The sequence below is a fragment of the Caretta caretta genome, chromosome 6, assembly GCF_965140235.1.
Source record: "Caretta caretta isolate rCarCar2 chromosome 6, rCarCar1.hap1, whole genome shotgun sequence".
NCBI classification, from domain to species: domain Eukaryota; kingdom Metazoa; phylum Chordata; order Testudines; family Cheloniidae; genus Caretta; species Caretta caretta.
This window is the reverse complement of record NC_134211.1, coordinates 69,322,044-69,344,436: the sequence shown is the minus strand read 5'-3', so window position 1 is coordinate 69,344,436 and position 22,393 is coordinate 69,322,044. Positions and strand designations below refer to the sequence as shown.

General features: G+C 48.3%; 1 protein-coding gene across 4 annotated transcripts in view; it reads left to right on the top strand.

The window, feature by feature from the left end:
- Positions 1 to 1,152: 1,152 nt before the first annotated feature.
- Positions 1,153 to 22,393, top strand: part of TYRO3 (TYRO3 protein tyrosine kinase) — an 82,413-nt gene continuing 61,172 nt past the window's right edge. Inside the window, exons 1-4 of one of the 4 annotated variants that reach the window (XM_075129693.1) lie at positions 1,153 to 3,198; positions 7,522 to 7,729; positions 12,019 to 12,119; positions 20,688 to 20,858. In XM_075129693.1, the coding sequence (XP_074985794.1) occupies positions 3,105 to 3,198; positions 7,522 to 7,729; positions 12,019 to 12,119; positions 20,688 to 20,858 (574 nt within the window). In that variant the 5' untranslated portion in view covers positions 1,153 to 3,104. The remainder of the gene's footprint in view (positions 3,199 to 7,521; positions 7,730 to 12,018; positions 12,120 to 20,687; positions 20,859 to 22,393) is intronic. The other 3 variants (XM_048855261.2, XM_048855263.2, XM_048855262.2) reach the window with 3 other exon arrangements.

Sequence of the window (22,393 nt, the reverse complement as noted above, 5' to 3'; positions counted from 1 at the left end):
CTATTATTCCATCTTGTTCTCTGTTCATCTGCAGTTTGTTTCAATTATCTTGGCCCTGAGCACACTTGTATGTGAAACATTGTCTAATAATTACAGCATGGGCCTGGGAATCAGGAAATATGGGTCAGTCCTCAGTTATGCCACTAACTCTCTGTGTGACTTTGATCAACTCACTTCATTTATCTATACCTGAATTTCCCGTTTATCACTGCTTCAATTCCCCCTTCTCTAAATTGGGAATATTGATACCCACACCAGAGGGATATTGTGACATTTGTAAACCTCAACAGTTGAAATCCTTAGATGAAAGATGCTGTAAAAATGCAAAGAGTTCATATAACGCCCATTACTCTTCACACAAGGCTGCTAAACCTTGAGAACATAGTTACTTTCTATAAGCAATGGCCCACATAAATGTGTGCATCAATATACAGCATATATAGCTAGATCTGTACATATGGATTTAAGGGAGAGATAGAGATTAGCTACAGTGATTATACTGGAAATGCTTTATGCTTTTAGCAATCATATACACTGAGCATCATAGCCCAAGAACTGACAAGAGCATCATAGTCCCCACAAAGGATCTGCCATGGATTCCTTACCCCGAGAGCACCATGGTTCCCTGCTAGCTGTTTGATATACCTGATTTGTCAGTGTCTCCTCCTTGCCTTTTCATTTCAGATTGTAGAAACAGAGGAGGGAGAGAAAACACATTTTCATTACAGTCATGCACCCCTACTTGGCATTGTTCCAACACCTTAGGGATTCCTAACAGAAATGCAAACAGATGAGGATTAGTATGAGTGCAGAAACCAGAGCCTGGGGCTTGGGAAACACTGGCATAAGTTATGGAACCCTGTTGTGCCTCAGTTTCCTCATCTGTCGAATGAGGATAGCAATACCTTCCTTCCTCACAGGGGACTTAATTCACAAATGCTTGCCGGGGGAGCCTGAGGTGGAAGGCACCATATAAGTGCCACACATCTTAACTATGATTACAAATTGAAAATTGCACTGTGCTATAATGATACTTATGGCGCCTTTCTGCTATGGTTCGCAGGGTGACTATGATGAAAGGACAGAGTCAGGACAGGGGGGCTGGAACAATTTGTATAGTGGGGGTGCTGAGAGCCATTGAACCAAAGTGTAAACCCTGGATACGATGGAAACCACTTCAAGCCACAGGGTGAGGCAGCACCCTCAGCATCCCTAGTTCCAGCACCTATGTGTCAGGCTATTTGTTATAACCTTCACAGGGTTCTTTTCCCCCTCACAAAAATAGCTCCATGGAAACTCGAAGCTAAAATCTGTTCCCTTTTCATAGGCTACATTGTCCCTTACATTTTGACAAGTGGAGGGGGCCCAAATCAAGCCGACTAGGTCTGGGGGACACAGAATATCTCCCACCTGTGCCAAAGCTCCTCTGCAGATGAGCTGCAGGGACTAGGGTTCACATACTGGGAGCAGGCTGGCCTTGGTATCATTTCCCCACCATAAGCCTTGTGGGGAAATACCTCTCTACCATAATGCCTCATCAGTCAGCATTACCTTCTGTGCCTCACTGCTGCAGGCTCTCCCAGTGGGGAGGGTTGAGGGCTTTGCTATGAGTGCAGAAGCAGTGCAGAAGCACAAGGGCATGGTGCAGATAACCCAGGCCTCTTCAGTGCTTGGGAGATCGGGGCTTGGGTCTGAAATGCCCAGTTGTGCTTGCGTCAGCACAATCCATTCCCTTGCTCCCAGATAGTTCAAGTCAACTCAGAGGCACTTCTGCTGGAGGAAACTGAGGCCAAAACTTTCAGACAAAGTTACCTAGTAAAATTAGGTTTCAGAGTAGCAGCCTTGTTAGTCTGTATTCGCAAAAAGAAAAGGAGGACTTGTGGCTGAATGCATCCATGAAGTGAGCTGTAGCTCATGAAAGCTCACGCTCAAATAAATTTGTTAGTCTCTAAGGTGCCACAAGTCCTCCTTTTCTTTCTAGTAAAATTGATCTCTTAAAGCCATAGTTAGACACCAATACAAGTGGCCTGATTTTCACATGCAGTGACCAAGCCCCCAGTGACTCTCACTGATTTCATTAAGAGGTATGAGTGCTCAGCATCTCTGAAAATCAGGCCACTTATTTAGGAGCCTGTATATGGGTTTAGGACCCTAATGAGCACCCACATTTGAATTTTTTTTGCTCTCAATCTCCTTCTCCTAAATGGATTTTTCCCTCCTGTGTAGTGGACAAGCTAACGGCAAAATGGTTTTCCTCCACCCCACAAGCATGCCCCCTTGTTTGTTGTAGGGTTGCTCACCAGACAGCTGGCCTGCTTGCATTTATTTAAAATAATAAATAGCACCAAAGCATTTCCTTGGGGGGTAAAAGCCATATAAAGAATTACCTGGACCTTGCAAATAAACTCTTGCCAGGAAGGTAGGTTACATTTTGACTGATGCAACCTCAAATATCCCTTTCCATCAGGAAATTCCTGGGGGGAGACACTGACTCTGCAGATCTGTTATTTTCCACTTTATTAAAAGTTCAGGAAGCTTGGATAATAAATAGATTATATAAATATTCATGAGGAGTGATGTCATAGGTAGGTGTGTGTGCGGGGGTGGGGGGTGCAAACCAGCTCTGTGACTGCCTGACAGCGCCATTTCCTGGAGGAAGAACGGGAATAAGAAGAGCCGAAGGAATTAGCAGCAGCAGCAGCAGAAGGTGGCCAGAGCGAGAGAAGCAGCCGCGGCTGCGGGGACTCCATGCAGCCCGAGGCCAGCAGAGGGAGACCGCCCTGCTTTGCATTCCCTCTCGTGTAGAGTGACCCGCTCTGGGAGGAGGGAGGAAAAAGCGATCGGGAGTTTGGGGGCTTCCTGAAACTTCCCCTACACACTCCTCCTCCCCGGGCTGGCGCGGGGCAGCAGCAGGGCCCGCTCCCGCTGAGCGAGCCCGGGGGAAGCGGCGTGAGAAGTTTGCACTGCAGCCTCCCCTGGGAGCTTCTTGGGAAAGGGCACCGCTTTGGGGAGGGGGGTTCCTGCCTCCTCCTCTCGGAGCAAGAAGCAGCCGCCAGCGTGGAGCTGGGGGGGATGCGGCTGCTGACGATGAAGATGCGGGAGAGATGGAGATGAAGCAGAGCATGGGGATCCCGGGGCTCCTGTTGCTGCTGCTGGGACTATGGGCTCTGGCGCTCCGGGACGCGGCTGCTGAAGCAGGTAAGGCTGCAGGGGCGCAGGAGGGAGAATTGCCGCTCGCCCGGGCTGGAGGCTGAGCGCCGACCCTGGCAGGCTCTGTAGGGGCTGATCTTCCGAGGGGTAACGGGGAAACGTTCGGCCCAGCGCTTCTCGGCTGCTGCCTTGTTATTGAACCTGGCGCCCAGCCAGCGGCTGTTGGCTTTTGCCCTGATCGTCAACGTCGTACCGAGCCGGAGCGCTGGGTCCGCCCCACCCCAGCGCGCGGAAAGCTCCCGCTGACACGGCACGAGCTCCGCTCCCGGGGCTGGACTTTGCGCGCGGGAGAGGGGTTCCCCCCCGGGGGGAGGCTCCCTTTCAAGACCGGCGCGCCGCACTTGACGGAGTCCTTCTAGTCTTGAGTGTATTGCTCAGATCCTCACCTACTGCCTAGGCAGCTGGAGCTGAGACAAGTGCCACGCCGCTGGAGAACACTATATTTTATGGGGGAGGAGAGGGAAGGTGACTGTTAGCATTTTGGAGGGCTGTGGTCTACCTGCGCGATCTGTGATTGTGAGTTCCTCTGCATGAACTGTTTTCAGCAAACTAATTTTTTTTAAAAAAAAAACCGTAGCTTCTGTTTTATTGTTGCCCAATTGCCCGTAAACAGGTCTCGATTTTGACAAACTTAGTTGCTGTTTTCAACGGCATGACCGTTTCTGTGAACAATTTTTAGCGTATACCTTCTGGAAATGGTTGGGATGCACTATTTGCTCTTTGCACCATGTGATTGGTCACCCAACTGGCATGGTAATACTTCTGTCCCCGATGGGATGCCTTGGCCATAAAGAGTGCTTAAAGTGAGGCTCCTCCATCCATATTTAGGCACCTAAAGAAGTGGCCTAATTTTCAAAAGTGATGCTTGACGCCTCTGACGATGAGACAGTGCATTTATGGATCAGGCCATCTGTGCCTAAATGTGGGTTGAGGAGCCACAGTAGGCACCTACAGACTAACACGGCTGTTACTCTGAAACCTACTTTTGAAAATGTTGCCCCCAAGTTTTCTATCTCCCACACATGATTTCCTTTGTAGCAGAGGTTGACTTCAATGGGACCTGCTGATCGCTCAGCTCTTTTGAAATTCAGATTGCTTATTTATGTGCCTATATTTGGGGAGGGTCTAAGTATACATAATCCTGCCTCAGTGTGTTTGGGGGTGGACTAGATAACCTCTTGAGATCCCTTCCAACCCCACGTTTCTATGGATTAAGGAGCCTAACTTTAGGCATCCATATTTGAAAGTCTTGTCCATAAGCTTTAAAAACATAAAGAAGTCCCCTTTCTGTTTGTGAATTATCCACCAATGTTTGCCTATGTGTGACTAATAACAAAAGCTTTCCAAAATGGTGAAGAGAGCACTTCTAGTGCAAATGCTCATGGGAATACTGATTCAACACTCATATTTATGAACCTTATGCTTGCTGTGAATATTCTTGTGAATAAAACCTGGATGGTGGCAAATAAATAGAGTCCTGAATACCAGTTAATTGAGTCAGTGGGAATGTTTGCAAATGTATTGTTCCTGTATTTGCAGAGCTCAGATTGCTATATAGGAAGGCCAGGTGATAATCCATTTCTATATGGCTTTTGTTTGTTTGCCTTCTAGCCTACATTTTCCTAGTTTCACCTACAAGAAGACATACAAAGATTTGATTTTATAGCCTAATCCTTCCACAGACATGTTTCTTCACTGGGAATTTAGGTCTCAATTCTACATTTAGATCCACATGGGTGGAGCACTGTTGGTTTCAAGGGTTTGCCTTGTAGATTTTGATTGCTAGATTGGGGACCTCAGGTATCAAAGGAATGGAAGGTCTTTTTGCCTTAGTAGGTAGAGGTCTGCAGTAATCTGTTTCTTCCTTCACTCCAAAAACAACTTCAAAAAACTTCTGTCAGTAGTAATCAAAAGGTACAGAGATGATAAACTAACAAGTAAAATACACTGTGCACAGGGACAACTGGTGCACTCATTTGTTGCCCATTCTGTCTGATAGGCAGTACGAAGTTAATATGATTTCATTTCCTAATTAGTTATGAATCTTTACTTCTACAGTGCTCACATTTTGTGGGGGGGGGAGGGAGAGGAATAGCTAGTTTTTATTTCCTGCACTTAGTAAAAATGTAATGAGGTAAAAACGGGGAGTGGGAGAGTAGGCGGAGGACTACTGGAAAGTAAACATTAATCTTAACTTCTCAAATGTGCAAAAACCCCAAGCACCCAACCTGGGTGCACCGTTTCCTTCTCTTCAGAAAAAGGGGCTGCAGCAGAACTGCATCTTACGGGTGACAGAAATGTGTGTCTGTTAAAAATCCCCATGTTATTGTTTTCCCTTTCCTTGCAGCTCACCTCGACCTGTGGATTACACAGAAGTGCTGTTGAAAATAGCCAAATAGAATATAGTTAGCACTGTGCTTTAATTTCTTGCATAATCAGTTTGGCTGGGAACTGAAACCTTTAAAGGCCTTCCAGATATCTTGTTGTGTACATTGCGATTAACCCTTTTCGGCAAAGCAGACTGTAGCAAGCGAAGTCATTTGCTGTTTCAGTAAGACACCTATTATGAAAGAGTGTCTGCCAATTTGTGTGTGCATTTGGATACCTGGCTACATTAGATTTATATAAAACAGATGGATGTACTGTGAAATTTTAATGCTCTGTTTCAATATTATGCATGGTGAGAAGGAGGATGCTTTCTGGGACACACTGGGACGTGTAATTTATGCCACTTTCACGTTAAGTAATCTGAGGTTAGATCATCCTCCCTCAGTTAGGTGATTAATTCCTTTGCCCAACCAAAGCATTGCTGCACCTAAAATTAAATGATCACTTTACTAGTTTCAGTGCTCTTAGTAAATTTGCTAAATTAACAGCTCTTCATCTTTATTTACAGTTGCTAAAACACAGCTGAAAATACGCAAAATATTTTTCTGATATGACTGTGCCATGGAAGCATTTACCGCTGTTACCAGGGGGATGCCATGTAATGGCAAACGGGAAATGGGGTACCAGACTATTTCTGTATTCAAATGCAATTCATGCTGTGAAAAAGTTTGAGAACAGCCTGGCTACATGCTTAATTAAGGGCAGTCTTGGCTTCACAGTGTTTTTCTGTCAGGGTGTGGTGGGCTGGAATGTCATCTGGTGATAGAACTGACTGCATGTGAGCAGAGCTAGGGTCATAATTCTGCATGGCTGGTCAAGGGCAACATAGTGATGGTCAGGTTAACCTTTCTCTGAAGGATCCGGTGTAGGATACCAGACTAGACTGAACCATTGGTCTGTTTTAGTCTGCCAGTCCCTGTGCTAATGGAAAGGAAAAGGCTACTTTCCCCAGCAGGACTGGATACTTTACCTTTGTCTTCCACCTTTCTGCTTTATCCAAGGTCTCCTTTTCTCCCCTCATTCCTCATATACATGCCCATCTTTAAAAAATACACTTATCCAGTTGGTTTCTGTGTTTTTACAAGATGACATATTCCACACATTCACTTCTCATTGAGGGGAGTGCTTCCCACCCACACGCAACTGCGCTTTGGGCCAAATGCTGATCACTTTTACACCAATGTCAGTCACAGCAACTCCTCTGATTTCAGTAGAGTTATGCTAGATTTACACTGATGTAACAGATCCAAATTAGGCCGTTTGTCTGTTCTGGAGATACACAGTGGCTGGCTGAAGTATTCTCCCACCACATACTATGGAAAAATGTGTTCTGGAAACAGTTTTTTCCCTCTGATAGGAATCCTTTAAAGTATGCTTTACTTTCACTGGGTTTATAAATTGCATTGGAGCTTTTGTAATGCAGTGGAACAGTGTACACTGAGTAACCTGCTGTGACTGAGTCTAAAATCCCAGTTATTTACAAATGCGTACAGTGGAACAGAAGTGATGCCTTAGTAGTAGTATAGGAACATACCATAGCAGCTGAAAAGTGAGAGGGGGCTTGGGGGCGGCATGATACCATTCTGAGGGAACACACACATCACCACTGTCAAGCACTGCTGTGAAGAAGCCTACAGCATTCCTATCTAGCTGTAACTGGGTGCTGCTGTGTGGAAGCTCATCCTGCTGCTATCCAAATTGGCACTGGCTTTGAAGAAGCCCTGTATAGATTAAGCCTCTGCCATTTTCAAGTAATTTGGAATGTCAGTGTTCTCATCTTCTCATCATAAAACAAACATAATAACATTCTGGCGAGGCAGTTAGAAAACTGTGCAGTGTGTTCTTGTACTGTATGTCCTTACAGACCACCAACCTAGATTAATTTGCTGTACTCCAACCCCCTCTTCTTTTGGGGCTGGGGAGGAGGAGTATATTTTTTTTTTTTAGGTATGAAATTGACAGGATCTCCAATCAAATTAAAGGTGTCCCAGGGTCAGCCGGTGAAACTAAATTGCAGCCTCGAGGGAATGGAGGACCCAGAGATGTTGTGGATCAAGGATGGAGCGGTGGTGCAGAGTGTAGACCAGGTGTACATTCCAGTAGATGAAGAACACTGGATCGGTTTCCTCAGGTACAACAGCTGTGGAGGAGATAGACTATTATGGAAGCTACTGGGCCAAATTCTGCTGTCAGTTACTTCAGTGGAACCCCACTGACCACCATGTGATTGTACCTTTATACCTTGCCTGGGCATGACTGAGAGTGGAATTTGATCCACTGTGTTTAAGTCACTAAGGACAGATTGGATTGTAGCTGGGGGAATCTGACAAGGCTCCTAGATACTGTGGTGATGGGTGCTTTGGAAATGCCTGTGATAGATAGACAGGTGGCCAAGAGGTGAAAGGTATTGCTTATCCTATTAACAGTTCTTTACGCCATCCAGTCCTCTGGAATCTATGCTGAAATTGTGAAGAGATATTTAGCCTTATTTCTGTCCACTCCCTTTAAAAAGAAATTTAACACTTTTCTCCCATTCTGTGTTGTATGCACACCTGAGTGATATCGTGGGTACAGAATGGCTCAAAGGATTATTAAATGGGAGCAAAGCCTCTCACTTTAAATCTCCAGTTCAAATCCAACCTCAGTCAGTTGTGTCTAAGGGTCATTGCCATCTGAAGTCTCTTCAATGGTCACAGCCCAGTTACCAGTAAATAGTTCTTCACCACCACAGTTGGTAGCCTTGCTGCAAGTCTCGGCAGAGGACTGAATAGACCTTGAGACTGAATTACCCCATCAAATTCTTCCCGGGGGTCCCCCTAGGCCAAAACTAAGGATCATTGCCAGGGTGGTCAGGGGAAGCTTTTGCTGGTTCTGTCCATGCTGTATCTAGATAATCAATAGGGAGCTTTCAGTCCAGCTCCTTTACCAGCACTGGAAAATGAACAAAACACAAAGCAGCATGGTAGGATGCTTTCACCTTGTTTGTTCTAATAAGCTCTGCAGTGCAGCTGGAAGCTTACATTCTGACCTGGATAAATAAGTTCTCTCTCTTACAATCATTAATTCTTTTCCTCTCCCTCTCTCTGACTAAAAGGGTTAGGTGTCCTAATTAAAATTAGACTCTTGGGACCACATTTCAAACCTGTTTGGAGAGGAGGATTTGTCACGCACACCATCCCTTAGTCATTCCAGCATATTTACTCCAGCATTTATATCAGGCCTGCTGTTGTCAGAGGTCCAAAAAGCTGCCTGTAGGGCCAGCCTTTTATACCTTTTCTTCAGCAGGAGGTGGCCTCTCGTGCGTCCCGGGGGTAGTAGTGGGTTAAGCAAGGGCCCACGCTCCATCTCAGACTCCTTTCTCCCTGCATCAAGGGAGCCTGGTACCAACAGCACGCTCTGAGAGAGAATGTACTTGGAACTGCCAGGCTCAGTCTAGGATCACCCATTCGCAAACACAGGCCTCCTTGCCTCCTTTGGATTAGCATATCTTGGGGTTTAATACCTGTCACTAATAGGGTTGCCAACTGTCTAATCACACAAACCCAAACACCCTTGCCCTGCCCCTACCCCTGCCCCAAGGCCCCACCCCTTCTCTGAGGCCCTGTCCCACTCACTCCATCCCCCCTCTCTCTGTCGCTTGTTCTCCCCCACCCTCACTCATTCTCACCGGTCTGGGACAGGGGGGTGGGGTGCAGGAGGGGATGTGGGCTATGGGCTGGGGCTGAGGGGTTCCAAGTGTGGGAGGGGGCTCCAGGCTGAGCCTGGGGCAGGGGGTTGTGATGCGGGAGAGTGTGCGGGGTGCAGGCTCTAGGAGGGAGTTTGGGTGCAGGAGAGGCCTGGGGCAGGGGATTGGGGTGCAGGAGGGGGTGCGGGTTCTGGGAGGGAGATTGAGGAGGGGGCTCAGGGCTGGGTAGGGGGTTGAGGTGTGGGAGAGGTTACGGGGTGCAGGCTGGAAGTTTGGGTGTTGGAGGGGGCTCAGGGCTGGGGCAGGGGGTTGGGGTGCAGGAGGGGGTGAGGGCTGCAGGCTCCAGGGGAGTGGGGCTTACCTCAGGCAGCTCCCAGTTGGCAGCACCGTGGGACTAAGGCAGATTCCCTACCTGCCCTGGTCCCACACCACTCCCAGAAGCAGCCGGCACGTCCCTGCGGCCTCTGGGGCAGGGGGCTCCACTTGCTGACCCTACCTGCAGGCATTGCCCCCGCAGCTCCCACTGGCCACAGTTGTCGGCCAATGGGAGCTGTGGAGTCAGCGCTTGGGGACGGACTTTTAGTGGCCTAAAATCTCCCAGTTTGGCTTCAGTAGCCTCTGGGAGATAGAGCCCGATTCCGGGAGACTCACAGTGAAACCAGGAGGGTTGGCAACCCTAGACGAGTTCCTGGGATTTCATGGATTAATACAAAAGAGACCAGTAGATCACCTAGTCTGACTTCTTGCATAACACAGGCCATCACATTTCACTCAGTTGCCCCTATACTGAGTGAGCCCAATAGGCTAAAGCATTTCAGTTCTCAGGAGACTAAGCTGCTGTGTGCCACAAGCAGAGAACAGGAGAGACCAAGGTGCCACCAATGCCCTGTAATGGCAGGGGAGTGATTAGGTAGGATATGCCCAGATGATCCCAGCAAGTGAACCATGCATCGTGCTGCAGAGGACAGCAAAACAAAAACCCCAAAGTCCCAATTAATCTGATCTAGGGGAAAATTCCTTCCTGACCCAAACCTGGCAATCAGTCTGACCCTGAGCATCTGAGCAAGACCCCTCCAGCCAGGCATCTAGACACAGGATTCTCTGTACCACTTCACGGCAGTCTTCCATCCCTTTCAGTGTCCCATCTTCAGTTACGGTCAATCTCTGACGCTAAAAATCCCCAAACAGAATACATCTAGCCAGTTGTACATGGGGGGAGGGGAACTTTTCCGGACCCCTGCAGTGAACTGTCTGAAACTTCAAAGCATGAGACTTGATTATAGATGAACAGGCTGCAATAAACCTTCCTCTGATAGGAAAAATCTGTGTGCAGTAATCCACCCTGTAGCACTGCATCATATACCATCTCCATTATAGTCCCCCCCCCCCCCCCCCCCCAGATTAATGACTTTTTTGTCTCCCCACACTCCCTCCTTCTCCTGGTCTGATCTCCATAGCCCTTTCTCACCCCTCATACTCCTCCACTGACAATAGCTCCACAGCATCAGAGCTGAGTCTGGGTGCTGGATCTAGATATAGCCATTTTCTTTTTCTGTTTCCTTCTTCCTCCTAAAGTGATCATTTCAACCACCCACTGTTTTATGACTTTCTCCTACAGTCACTGTGTTTCAGAACATGCGGCTGGACGGGCAGGACAGCTGGTTTCATCTGAAGGTACAGCTCTGAAAATCAGGCTGTAGTGGGAGCATTTTCTTCCCTTCCCTTTTCCACCCTGCACATTCACCCCATCACCAAGACCAACTGTTGGCATAAAAAAAGGGAGCATCAGATCTGCTCGGGGTCCCTGCATGGCAGCAGATGCATGGCTGCAACATCACAAGGGTGCATTTTGCATTTGTATAATCAAAGGGCACTCTCACGTTCTCTGCGGTCTTTGATACCTGAGACCCTGAAGCCTCAACTCCTGGAGCAAATCCTGCCTTATAACTGAGGGCAGAATTTCCCCCTCGAGGTCTAAAACTCTGATACCACTTAGGCCACAGTTCTGCCTTCACTTGCATGGATCACCTCTCTTGGAAGTCAATGGGAGCTGCACCGGAGTGAGTCAAACCAGACTTGGGCTCTCAGGGTCAGATCCTCAGCTGGAGTAAATCAGCATGGCTTCACTGAAAACACTAGTCAAGGATCTAGGTGGTTTGTAGTATGAACAGATCAGTTAGCTAGAAGCGTTCCTCGGATAAGAACAATGCTGAGTAGGGGCAGAGTGAAGGAGTGTCAATTCTGACCCATCAGTCGTTGTGTGAGGGTTTGTGCAATCAATCCTGTCCCTAACGAAAGCACAGCATTTGCATTCTCAGCAGGTATGTGAATTGGAGCTGCTGGCTAGGGATGATTTAGTAGTTCAAGTAGACTCTTTGGAATCACAAGTTCAGAATCCAATCTAGTTAGCCCCTTAATTTACCTATCTTGAAAATATAAAGTGCCACGTTATTTCCTGTTTGTGGATATTTCAGATGAGGGCCTCTCTGCTCTGTGTGGCTATTAAAAATCCCCCAACACCTCTCACAGAAGTAGGACTTGACCCAAAGTATCTCTGTTCTCTATCCACTGTTGTGCCGCATGTTTTGTGCTGGTTAGCTACTGCCCTCCTCCCCAGACGTGGCTACATAGCAGTGGTGGTGTGTGTATCTAGTTTTCCTAGTGCTTTAGGATTCTCTGGGATGAAAGTTGCTTCATACATGTAAAATATCAATATGTTTATTCACTCTTTTCAGTTTGAAATCCGTTGAGCGGACAGATTCCGGGAAGTACTGGTGCCAGACTGAGAACAAAGGGAAGAAGGAAGAAACGCAACAAGTGTGGCTCATAGTGGAAGGTAAGGAGGAGGAGGGCTAGCTTCCCTGTAGGGCTTTCTCATGTTGGGATCACACTAGTAGAAGTGGTCAGAGGAGATTGCGCCTGGCTCTCCAGTCTTTGCACAGCTGGGGACAGTAGCAGGAACTGTAAAGTACCACAGCGAACTAATTAAGGCACAGGAGTAGGAAGTGATAGTGGCGGCAGCTGCACTGGAAGAGTGTGTATTAGTTCACGGGTTCTCAGTTTTTAATTCTGCAGACCAGGAAATAAGTGAAGAATCGTCTCATGGACAAATATTCCCTCCAACCTCCTAATCCCGCGTTGCTTGGGCCTTCAAATGGCTCATTCTGCAGGTCACCAGGAAGAGCTCCACAGACCACTGCTTATTCACAGACCATAGTCTTAGTACCATTCTCTTAGTTTCATGAGAAGCACTTTCCTTTAGAATTTCCATGATCAGTGTTGCTTCGAACGGAAGTGTTTTGAACTATAGCAGAGTTTACTCAAGTTAAGTATATAATCTTTGATGCATTTTGCACAGCAATCTGGCCTGGTAAATGTAAAGCTTCTACACGTTTGTTCAATAGTTACCCAAGCCAGAGTGGATAGGTGGTGCCATATAGTCTGTAGCCATACCTCCTGAGGCTATGATCATATTAGGTCTCAAGCATTAAGGCTGCTTAGTATTTGAACAGGAGATCTGCAAGAACAACCAGTTTCCACCAAGAAGTTGTACTGTTGCTTTAGTAGGTGGTACTCGTGTCTCTAGGCCAGAGCTGAATGAGTGTCCCTGCATAGTCCTAGGGGGCATTGTGCTGCTGAGGGGTGCTGTGTTTTGGATGGAAATTTGAAGCCAGGGTCCTAGTCATTCATAGTCATTCAAGCTTTCTTAGCAGTCTTCACAAGAATAGGGTGTTCATCCTGCTATCCCTCCTGACTCAATTCCAGTGTTTTGTCAATGTAACATTTCTTCTACAGCTTCAACTGGAGAAAAAATGTTATAGATAAAAATATCCCCAATTGTATAGTGTTGCTGCTTCACAAAGGCTACCATGTTTCACTCCAGAGGTGGTTGCAGTAGAGTGGTGAGTGTGTGTTCCCCATATATACAGTTTCGGTGAGGTTTGGCATCCTTCAGGAGAAAACGCTACACAAATATAGGTTATTAGAATTATCTAGCCCAGGTGAACTTGAATGACTTCATATGCATGGATTTATCTAAAATCTAAGACCAAATCTCATAGGCTATATTCAGGCAGAAATCTTATTGCCCGTAGTTGCCCTGAACTGTGACAATTTAATCTTTGGCTAATTCTTTTCTGGTTTATGGTTGAGTGCAGCTGTTGTTTCAACATTCTTATAGAACTGAATTTTTAATGTATGGCAAAGGAACCTAGGTTAGGCACCTTTTATATGTATAAAACATTTCAATGGATGCATCCAGATAGGTTGGCCATAGGATCTCTGGGCCTCAGTTTCTCTATCTGTAAAATGGGGCTAACATTGTCATTAAAAGCCACCTCAGAAGTTTGTGTTGAGGCTTAATCATTTTGGGTGGGTGTGACATTCCAGGGTGCAATCCAGACCAGTGGAGGTCCTGTGTCAGCCTTGCCCTGCAACCAAGGGTGCCTCACAATGCTTTGCTGCTCTAGCTTCCAACCTGGGCTTCTCACAAACATCGTGCAGGTCACACCCTGCGTGTCTGTGTATAGCCACAGCCCTGGTCCAGCAGCCTGTCAGCAAACACCAGCCACACTCTGGCTTTCAGCAGCCTTGGTTACTACTTGCAGGGTGATGCCAACACACTCTCCGTCCCAGATCGTCCCCCAGTGTGTTCTGCACTGTCCAGCCCACTCCTGGGCAGTCCAGATATATTAGGTCCGTTGCCCTGTAAGGGGATTAACATACAACAATCTGCTGCCTTAAATGGAGTTACCCAAACAATCCACAACACTGGATTAGTTTAATTAAAGAATAAAACAAGTTTAGTTAATTATAAAGAGAGAGGTTTTAAGTGAATACAAGTAATGAGGCATTAAAGTCAGCCATGGCTGCAAGAAAAATAAAGATAAAATGCTTTCTAAATGTCACAAACTTGACTTGGTTCAAGGTGAAGCTTTTCCCCCATGTTTTCGGTACGTTGCCGACCAAACTCTCAGGCCCGGATCTGCTCTCAAAGTCCAACAACTGCTTCTCTTGTCTTAGGTGAACAGACAGAGGTGGGTAGGGAGAAAGAATTTGGGGTGGTTTTGCACCTTATTTTTATAGCTCAATCATCCTTTGAAAACATTTTCCTGAGCGTGACCTCTACTTAAAGTTCTTCCCAGCTGAGAGCAAGGAGACATGGAGCCTGAGGGAGGAAGGGGGCTTCATGCTGTTTCTTTTCACCGATGTATGCTGAAATGCAGATTTTCTTTGTCGTCTTCCCCTTCTCACTGTCTGAGGACTCTGTTTACAGCTTATATGCAAATTGAGGCAAAGGCACATCCCTTTGGGTATGTCTACACTACGGAATAAGGTCGAATTTATAGAAGTCGGTTTTTTAGAAATCGGTTTTATAAATTCGAGTGTGTGTGTCCCCACAGTAAATGCTCTAAGTGCATTAAGTGCATTAACTCGGCGGAGCGCTTCCACAGTACCGAGGCAAGCGTCGACTTCCGGAGCGTTGCACTGTGGGTAGCTATCCCACAGTTCCCGCAGTCTCCGCTGCCCATTGGAATTCTGGGTTGAGATCCCAATGCCTGATGGGGCTAAAACATTGTCGCGGGTGGTTCTGGGTACATATCGTCAGCCTCCCGTTCCCTCCCTCCCCCCGTGAAAGCAAGGGCAGACAATCATTTCGCGCCTTTTTTCCTGAGTTACCTGTGCAGACGCCATACCATGGCAAGCATGGAGCCCGCTCAGGTAACCGTCACCCTATGTCTCCTGGGTGCTGGCAGACGCGGTACGGCATTGCTACACAGTAGCAGCAACCCCTTGCCTTGTGGCAGCAGACGGTACAGTACGACTGGTAGCCGTCATCGTCATGTCTGAGGTGCTCCTGGTCGCCTCTGTGAGGTCGATCAGGAGCGCCTGGGCAGACATGGGCACAGGGACTAAATTTGGAGTGACTTGACCAGGTCATTCTCTTTAGTCCTGCAGTCAGTCCTATTGAACCGTCTTATGGTGAGCGGGCAGGCGATACGGACTGCTAGCAGTCGTGCTGTACCATCTTCTGCCGAGCAGTCATGAGATGTGGATGGCATGCAGTCCGTCTGCTGCCAGCCAAAGATGTAAAAGATAGATGGAGTGGGTCAAAACAAGAAATAGACCAGATTTGTTTTGTACTCATTTGCTTCCCCCCCCTCCCCTGTCTAGGGGACTCATTCTTCTAGATCACACTGCAGTCAAGGTGCAGCGAGGTAAATCTAGCCATGTATCAATCAGAGGCCAGGCTAACCTTCTTGCTCCAATAAGGACAATAACTTAGGTGCACCATTTCTTATTGGAACCCTCTGTGAAGTCCTGCCTGAAATACTCCTTGATGTAAAGCCACCCCCTTTGTTGATTTTAGCTCCCTGAAGCCAACCCTGTAAGCGCCCCTCCCAGCGTCAGAGCAATGGCAAACAATCGGGCATCTGAGAGTGCTGTCCAGAGCAGTCACAATGGAGCGCTCTGATGGGGCTAAAACATTGTCGCGGGTGGTTCTGGGTACGTGTCGTCAGGCCCCCGTTCCCTCCCTCCCTCCGTGAAAGCAAGGGCAGACAATCATTTCGCGCCTTTTTTCCTGAGTTACCTGTGCAGACGCCATACCACAGCAAGCATGGAGCCCGCTCAGGTAACCGTCACCCTATGTCTCCTGGGTGCTGGCAGACGCGGTACGGCTTTGCTGCACAGTAGCAGCAACCCCTTGCCTTCTGGCAGCAGACGGTGCAATACGATTGGTAGTCGTCCTCATCGTGTCCGAGGTGCTCCTGGCCGCGTCGGCTGGGAGCGCCTGGGCAGACATGGGCGCAGGGACTAAATTTGGAGTGACTTGACCAGGTCATTCTCTTTAGTCCTGCAGTCAGTCCTATTGAACCGTCTTATGGTGAGCAGGCAGGCGATACGGACTGCTAGCAGTCGTACTGTACCATCTTCTGCCAGGCAGGCAAGAGATGAGGATTGCTAGCAGTCGTATTGCACCATCTTCTGCCAGGCAGGCAAGAGATGGGGATGGCTAGCAGGCGTACTGTACCATCTTCTGCCAAGCAGCCATGAGATGTGGATGGCATGCAGTCCTTCTGCACCGTCTGCTGCCAGCCAAAGATGTAAAAGATAGATGGAGTGGGTCAAAACAAGAAATAGACCAGATTTGTTTTGTACTCATTTGCCTCCTCCCCTGTCTAGGGGACTCATTCCTCTAGGTCACACTGCAGTCACTCACAGAGAAGGTGCAGCGAGGTAAATCTAGCCATGTATCAATCAGAGGCCAGGCTAACCTCCTTGTTCCAATAACAACGATAACTTAGGTGCACCATTTCTTATTGGAACCCTCCGTGCAGTCCTGCCTGAAATACTCCTTGATGTACAGGCACCCCCTTTGTTGATTTTAGCTCCCTGAAGCCAACCCTGTAAGCCGTGTCGTCAGTCGCCCCTCCCTCCGTCAGAGCAACGGCAGACAATCGTTCCGCGCCTTTTTTCTGTGCGGACGCCATACCACGGCAAGCATGGAGCCCGCTCAGCTCACTTTGGCAATTAGGAGCACATTAACCACCACACGCATTATTCAGCAGTATATGCAGCACCAAAACATGGCAACGCGATACCGGGCGAGGAGGCGACGTCAGCGCGGTCCCGTGAGTGATCAGGACATGGACACAGATTTCTCTGAAAGCATGGGCCCTGACAATGCATGCATCATGGTGCTAATGGGGCAGGTTCATGCTGTGGAACGCCGATTCTGGGCTCGGGAAACAAGCACAGACTGGTGGGACCGCATAGTGTTGCAGGTCTGGGACGATTCCCAGTGGCTACGAAACTTTCGCATGCGTAAGGGCACTTTCATGGAACTTTGTGACTTGCTTTCCCCTGTCCTGAAGCGCATGAATACCAAGATGAGAGCAGCCCTCACAGTTGAGAAGCGAGTGGCGATAGCCCTGTGGAAGCTTGCAACGCCAGACAGCTACCGGTCAGTTGGGAATCAATTTGGAGTGGGCAAATCTACTGTGGGGGCTGCTGTGATGCAAGTAGCCCACGCAATCAAAGATCTGCTGATATCAAGGGTAGTGACCCTGGGAAATGTGCAGGTCATAGTGGATGGCTTTGCTGCAATGGGATTCCCTAACTGTGGTGGGGCTATAGATGGAACCCATATCCCTATCTTGGCACCGGAGCACCAAGCCGCCGAGTACATAAACCGCAAGGGGTACTTTTCAATAGTGCTGCAAGCTCTGGTGGATCACAAGGGACGTTTCACCAACATCAACGTGGGATGGCCGGGAAAGGTGCATGATGCTCGCATCTTCAGGAACTCTGGTCTGTTTCAAAAGCTGCAGGAAGGGACTTTATTCCCAGACCAGAAAATAACTGTTGGGGATGTTGAAATGCCTATATGTATCCTTGGGGACCCAGCCTACCCCTTAATGCCATGGCTCATGAAGCCGTACACAGGCAGCCTGGACAGTGGTCAGGAGCTGTTCAACTACAGGCTGAGCAAGTGCAGAATGGTGGTAGAATGTGCATTTGGACGTTTAAAGGCGCGCTGGCGCAGTTTATTGACTCGCTTAGACCTCAGCGAAACCAATATTCCCACTGTTATTACTGCTTGCTGTGTGCTCCACAATATCTGTGAGAGTAAGGGGGAGACGTTTATGGCGGGGTGGGAGGTTGAGGCAAATCGCCTGGCTGCTGGTTACGCGCAGCCAGACACCAGGGCGGTTAGAAGAGCACAGGAGGGCGCGGTACGCATCAGAGAAGCTTTGAAAAACAGTTTCATGACTGGCCAGGCTACGGTGTAAAAGTTCTGTTTGTTTCTCCTTGATGAACCCCCCCGCCCCTTGGTTCACTCTACTTCCCTGTAAGCTAACCACCCTCCCCTCCTCCCTTTAATCATTGCTTGCAGAGCCAATAAAGTCATTGCTGCTTCACAGTCATGCATTCGTTATTCATTCATCACACAAATAGGGGGATGACTACCAAGGTATCCCAGGAGGGGTGGTGGAGGAGGGAAGGAAAATGCCACACAGCACTTTAAGCACAGCACTTTAAAAGTTTACAACTTTAAAATTTATTGAATGACAGCCTTCTTTTTTTTGGGCAATCCTCTGTGGGGGAGTGGCTGGTTGGCCGGAGGCCTCCCCACCGTGTTCTTGGGCGTCTGGGTGTGGAGGCTATGGAACTTGGGGAGGAGGGCGGTTGGTTACAGAGGGGCTGCAGTGGCAGTCTGTGCTCCAGCTGCCTTTGCTGCAGCTCAACCATACACTGGAGCATACTGGTTTGGTCCTGCAGCAGCCTCAGCATTGAATCCTGCCTCCTCTCATCACGCTGCCGCCACCTTTGAGCTTCAGCCCTGTCTTCAGCCCGCCACTTACTCTCTTCAGCCCGCCACTTACTCTCTTCAGCCCTCCACCTCTCCTCCCGGTCATTTTGTGCTTTCCTGCACTCTGACATTATTTGCCTCCACGCATTCGTCTGTGCTCTGTCAGTGTGGGAGGACAGCATGAGCTCGGAGAACATTTCATCGCGAGTGCGTTTTTTTTTCTTTCTAAGCTTCACTAGCCTCTGGGAAGGAGAAGATCCTGTGATCATTGAAACACATGCAGCTGGTGGAGAAAAAAAAAGGGACAGCGGTATTTAAAAAGACACATTTTATAAAACAGTGGCTACACTCTTTCAGGGTAAACCTTGAAAGTTAACATTACATACATAGCACATGTGCTTTCGTTACAAGGTCGCATTTTGCCTCCTCCCACCGCGTGAACGGATTTTGGTTGAATGCCAGCAAACATACACTGCAATGCTTTGTTCTACAGTGATTCCCCAGTACGTGTTGCTGGCCTGGAGTGGTAAAGTGTCCTACCATGAAGGACGAAATAAGGCTGCCCTCCCCAGAAACCTTTTGCAAAGGCAGAACCGCAAATGCCAGGGCAAAGTAATCCTTTCACATGCTTGCTTTTAAACCATGTATAGCATTTTAAAAGGTACACTCACCAGAGGTCCCTTCTCCGCCTGCTGAGTCCAGGAGGCAGCCTTGGGTGGGTTCGGGGGGTACTGGCTCCAGGTCTAGGGTGAGAAACAGTTCCTGGCTGTCGGGAAAACCGGTTTCTCCGCTTGCTTGCTGTGAGCTATCTACAACCTCCTCCTCATCATCTTCTTCGTCCCCAAAACCTACTTCTGTATTGCCTCCATCTCCATTGAAGGAGTCAAACAACACGGCTGGGGTAGTGGTGGCTGAACCCCCTAAAATGGCATGCAGCTCATCATAGAAGCGGCATGTTTGGGGCTCTGACCCAGAGCGGCCGTTCGCCTCTCTGGTTTTCTGGTAGGCTTGCCTCAGCTCCTTCAGTTTCACGCGGCACTGCTTCGGGTCCCTGTTATGGCCTCTGTCCTTCATGCCCTGGGAGATTTTCAGAAAGGTTTTGGCATTTCGAAAACTGGAACGGAGTTCTGATAGCACGGATTCCTCTCCCCAAACAGCGATCAGATCCCGTACCTCCCGTTCAGTCCATGCTGGAGCTCTTTTGCGATTCTGGGACTCCATCATGGTCACCTCTGCTGATGAGCTCTGCATGGTCACCTGCAGCTTGCCACGCTGGCCAAACAGGAAATGAGATTCAAAAGTTCGCGGTTCTTTTCCTGTCTACCTGGCCAGTGCATCTGAGTTGAGAGCGCTGTCCAGAGCGGTCAGAATGGAGCACTCTGGGATAGCTCCCGGAGGCCAATACCATCGAATTGTGTCCACAGTACCCCAAATTCGAGCCGGCAACGTCGATTTAAGCGCTAATCCACTTGTCAGGGGTGGAGTAAGGAAATCGATTTTAAGAGCCCTTTAAGTCGAAATAAAGGGCTTCATTGTGTGGACGGGTGCAGGTTTAAATCGATTTAACGCTGCTAAATTCGATCTAAAGTCCTAGTGTAGACCAGGGCTTTGTTTAAGACAGGCCTGTCTGACCAGTTCTGCCAGAGCTACAGGAGTTTGAACATGTGCCTTTATCATCATACAGGGGAGATTTCTTAGCTTTGCACATAATATTGCTACATACATTTCACCATGAAATTATTTACCTGTGAGCAATTAGTTTTCAAACAATACCTCACAAGGCACATTTTGGCCAGAGATATTATGGTGTGTAGGGTGTGAATTCAGTCACAAGGTGACTTTCAAAAACCTCTCAGGGAACAGGTGCTCAGGTCCTACTGACTTTCAGTGAGAGATGGAGGCCTTAATACCCTGAGCTGCTGTTGAAGATGTAGCCCTGGCTGTTTGTGGAGGACTCTGAGTTCTCCAGGGGGTGGCTCGCTGCTCTATAAGCGCTAGGTATTAGTGTTAATGGAAGAAAGTGGGAATGTCCTGATGGAGGCAGAGGGAAACTCTCCTACTACTACACCTTTGTGTTTGCCTCTCTAGGTGTGCCCTACTTTACTGTGGAGCCGGAAGATTTGTCTGTATCCCCTAACGTCCCATTCCACATGGCCTGTGCTGCCATTGGCCCTCCTGAGCCAGTGACAATTGTCTGGTGGATGGGAGACTCCAGAGTGGGGCTTCCGGACATCTCCCCCTCCATCCTAAATGTGTCAGGTAAGTCTGCCTCCAAGATTAATGTCACGTAAGGAGGGCGGGGGGAAGAGGAGAAGAGAGCTCTTTTGCTGCCATGTGACAAGGCCTGCAGCGATGGGGAAGAGATGGCCAGCCCTCTGTGGAGATAGAGGTGGTTAGGGACTTTTTAGAAAAGCTGGACGTGCACAAGTCCATGGGGCCGGACGAGTTGCATCCGAGAGTGCTGAAGGAACTGGCGGCTGTGATTGCAGAGCCATTGGCCATTATCTTTGAAAACTCGTGGCGAACCGGGGAAGTCCCGGATGACTGGAAAAAGGCTAATGTAGTGCCAATCTTTAAAAAAGGGAAGAAGGAGGATCCTGGGAACTACAGGCCAGTCAGCCTCACTTCAGTCCCTGGAAAAACCATGGAGCAGGTCCTCAAAGAATCAATCCTGAAGCACTTACATGAGAGGAAAGTGATCAGGAACAGCCAGCATGGATTCACCAAGGGAAGGTCATGCCTGACTAATCTAATCGCCTTCTATGATGAGATTACTGGTTCTGTGGATGAAGGGAAAGCAGTGGATGTATTGTTTCTTGACTTTAGCAAAGCTTTTGACACGGTCTCCCACAGTATTCTTGTCAGCAAGTTAAGGAAGTATGGGCTGGATGAATGCACTACAAGGTGGGTAGAAAGCTGGCTAGATTGTCGGGCTCAACGGGTAGTGATCAATGGCTCCATGTCTAGTTGGCAGCCGGTATCAAGTGGTGTGCCCCAAGGGTCGGTCCTGGGGCCGGTTTTGTTCAATATCTTCATAAATGATCTGGAGGATGGTGTGGTTTGCACTCTCAGCAAATTTGCGGATGATACTAAACTGGGAGGAGTGGTAGATACGCTGGAGGGGAGGGATAGGATACAGAAGGACCTAGACAAATTGGAGGATTGGGCCAAAAGAAATCTGATGAGGTTCAATAAGGATAAGTGCAGGGTCCTGCACTTAGGACGGAAGAACCCAATGCACAGCTACAGACTAGGGACCGAATGGCTAGGCAGCAGTTCTGCGGAAAAGGACCTAGGGGTGACAGTGGACGAGAAGCTGGATATGAGTCAGCAGTGTGCCCTTGTTGCCAAGAAGGCCAATGGCATTTTGGGATGTATAAGTAGGGGCATAGCGAGCAGATCGAGGGACGTGATCGTTCCCCTCTATTCGACATTGGTGAGGCCTCATCTGGAGTACTGTGTCCAGTTTTGGGCCCCACACTTCAAGAAGGATGTGGATAAATTGGAGAGAGTCCAGCGAAGGGCAACAAAAATGATTAGGGGTCTGGAACATATGAGTTATGAGGAGAGGCTGAGGGAGCTGGGATTGTTTAGCCTGCAGAAGAGAAGAATGAGGGGGGATTTGATAGCTGTTTTCAACTACCTGAAAGGGGGTTCCAAAGAGGATGGCTCTAGACTGTTCTCAATGGTATCAGATGACAGAACGAGGAGTAATGGTCTCAAGTTACAGTGGGGGAGGTTTAGATTGGATATTAGGAAAAACTTTTTCACTAAGAGGGTAGTGAAACACTGGA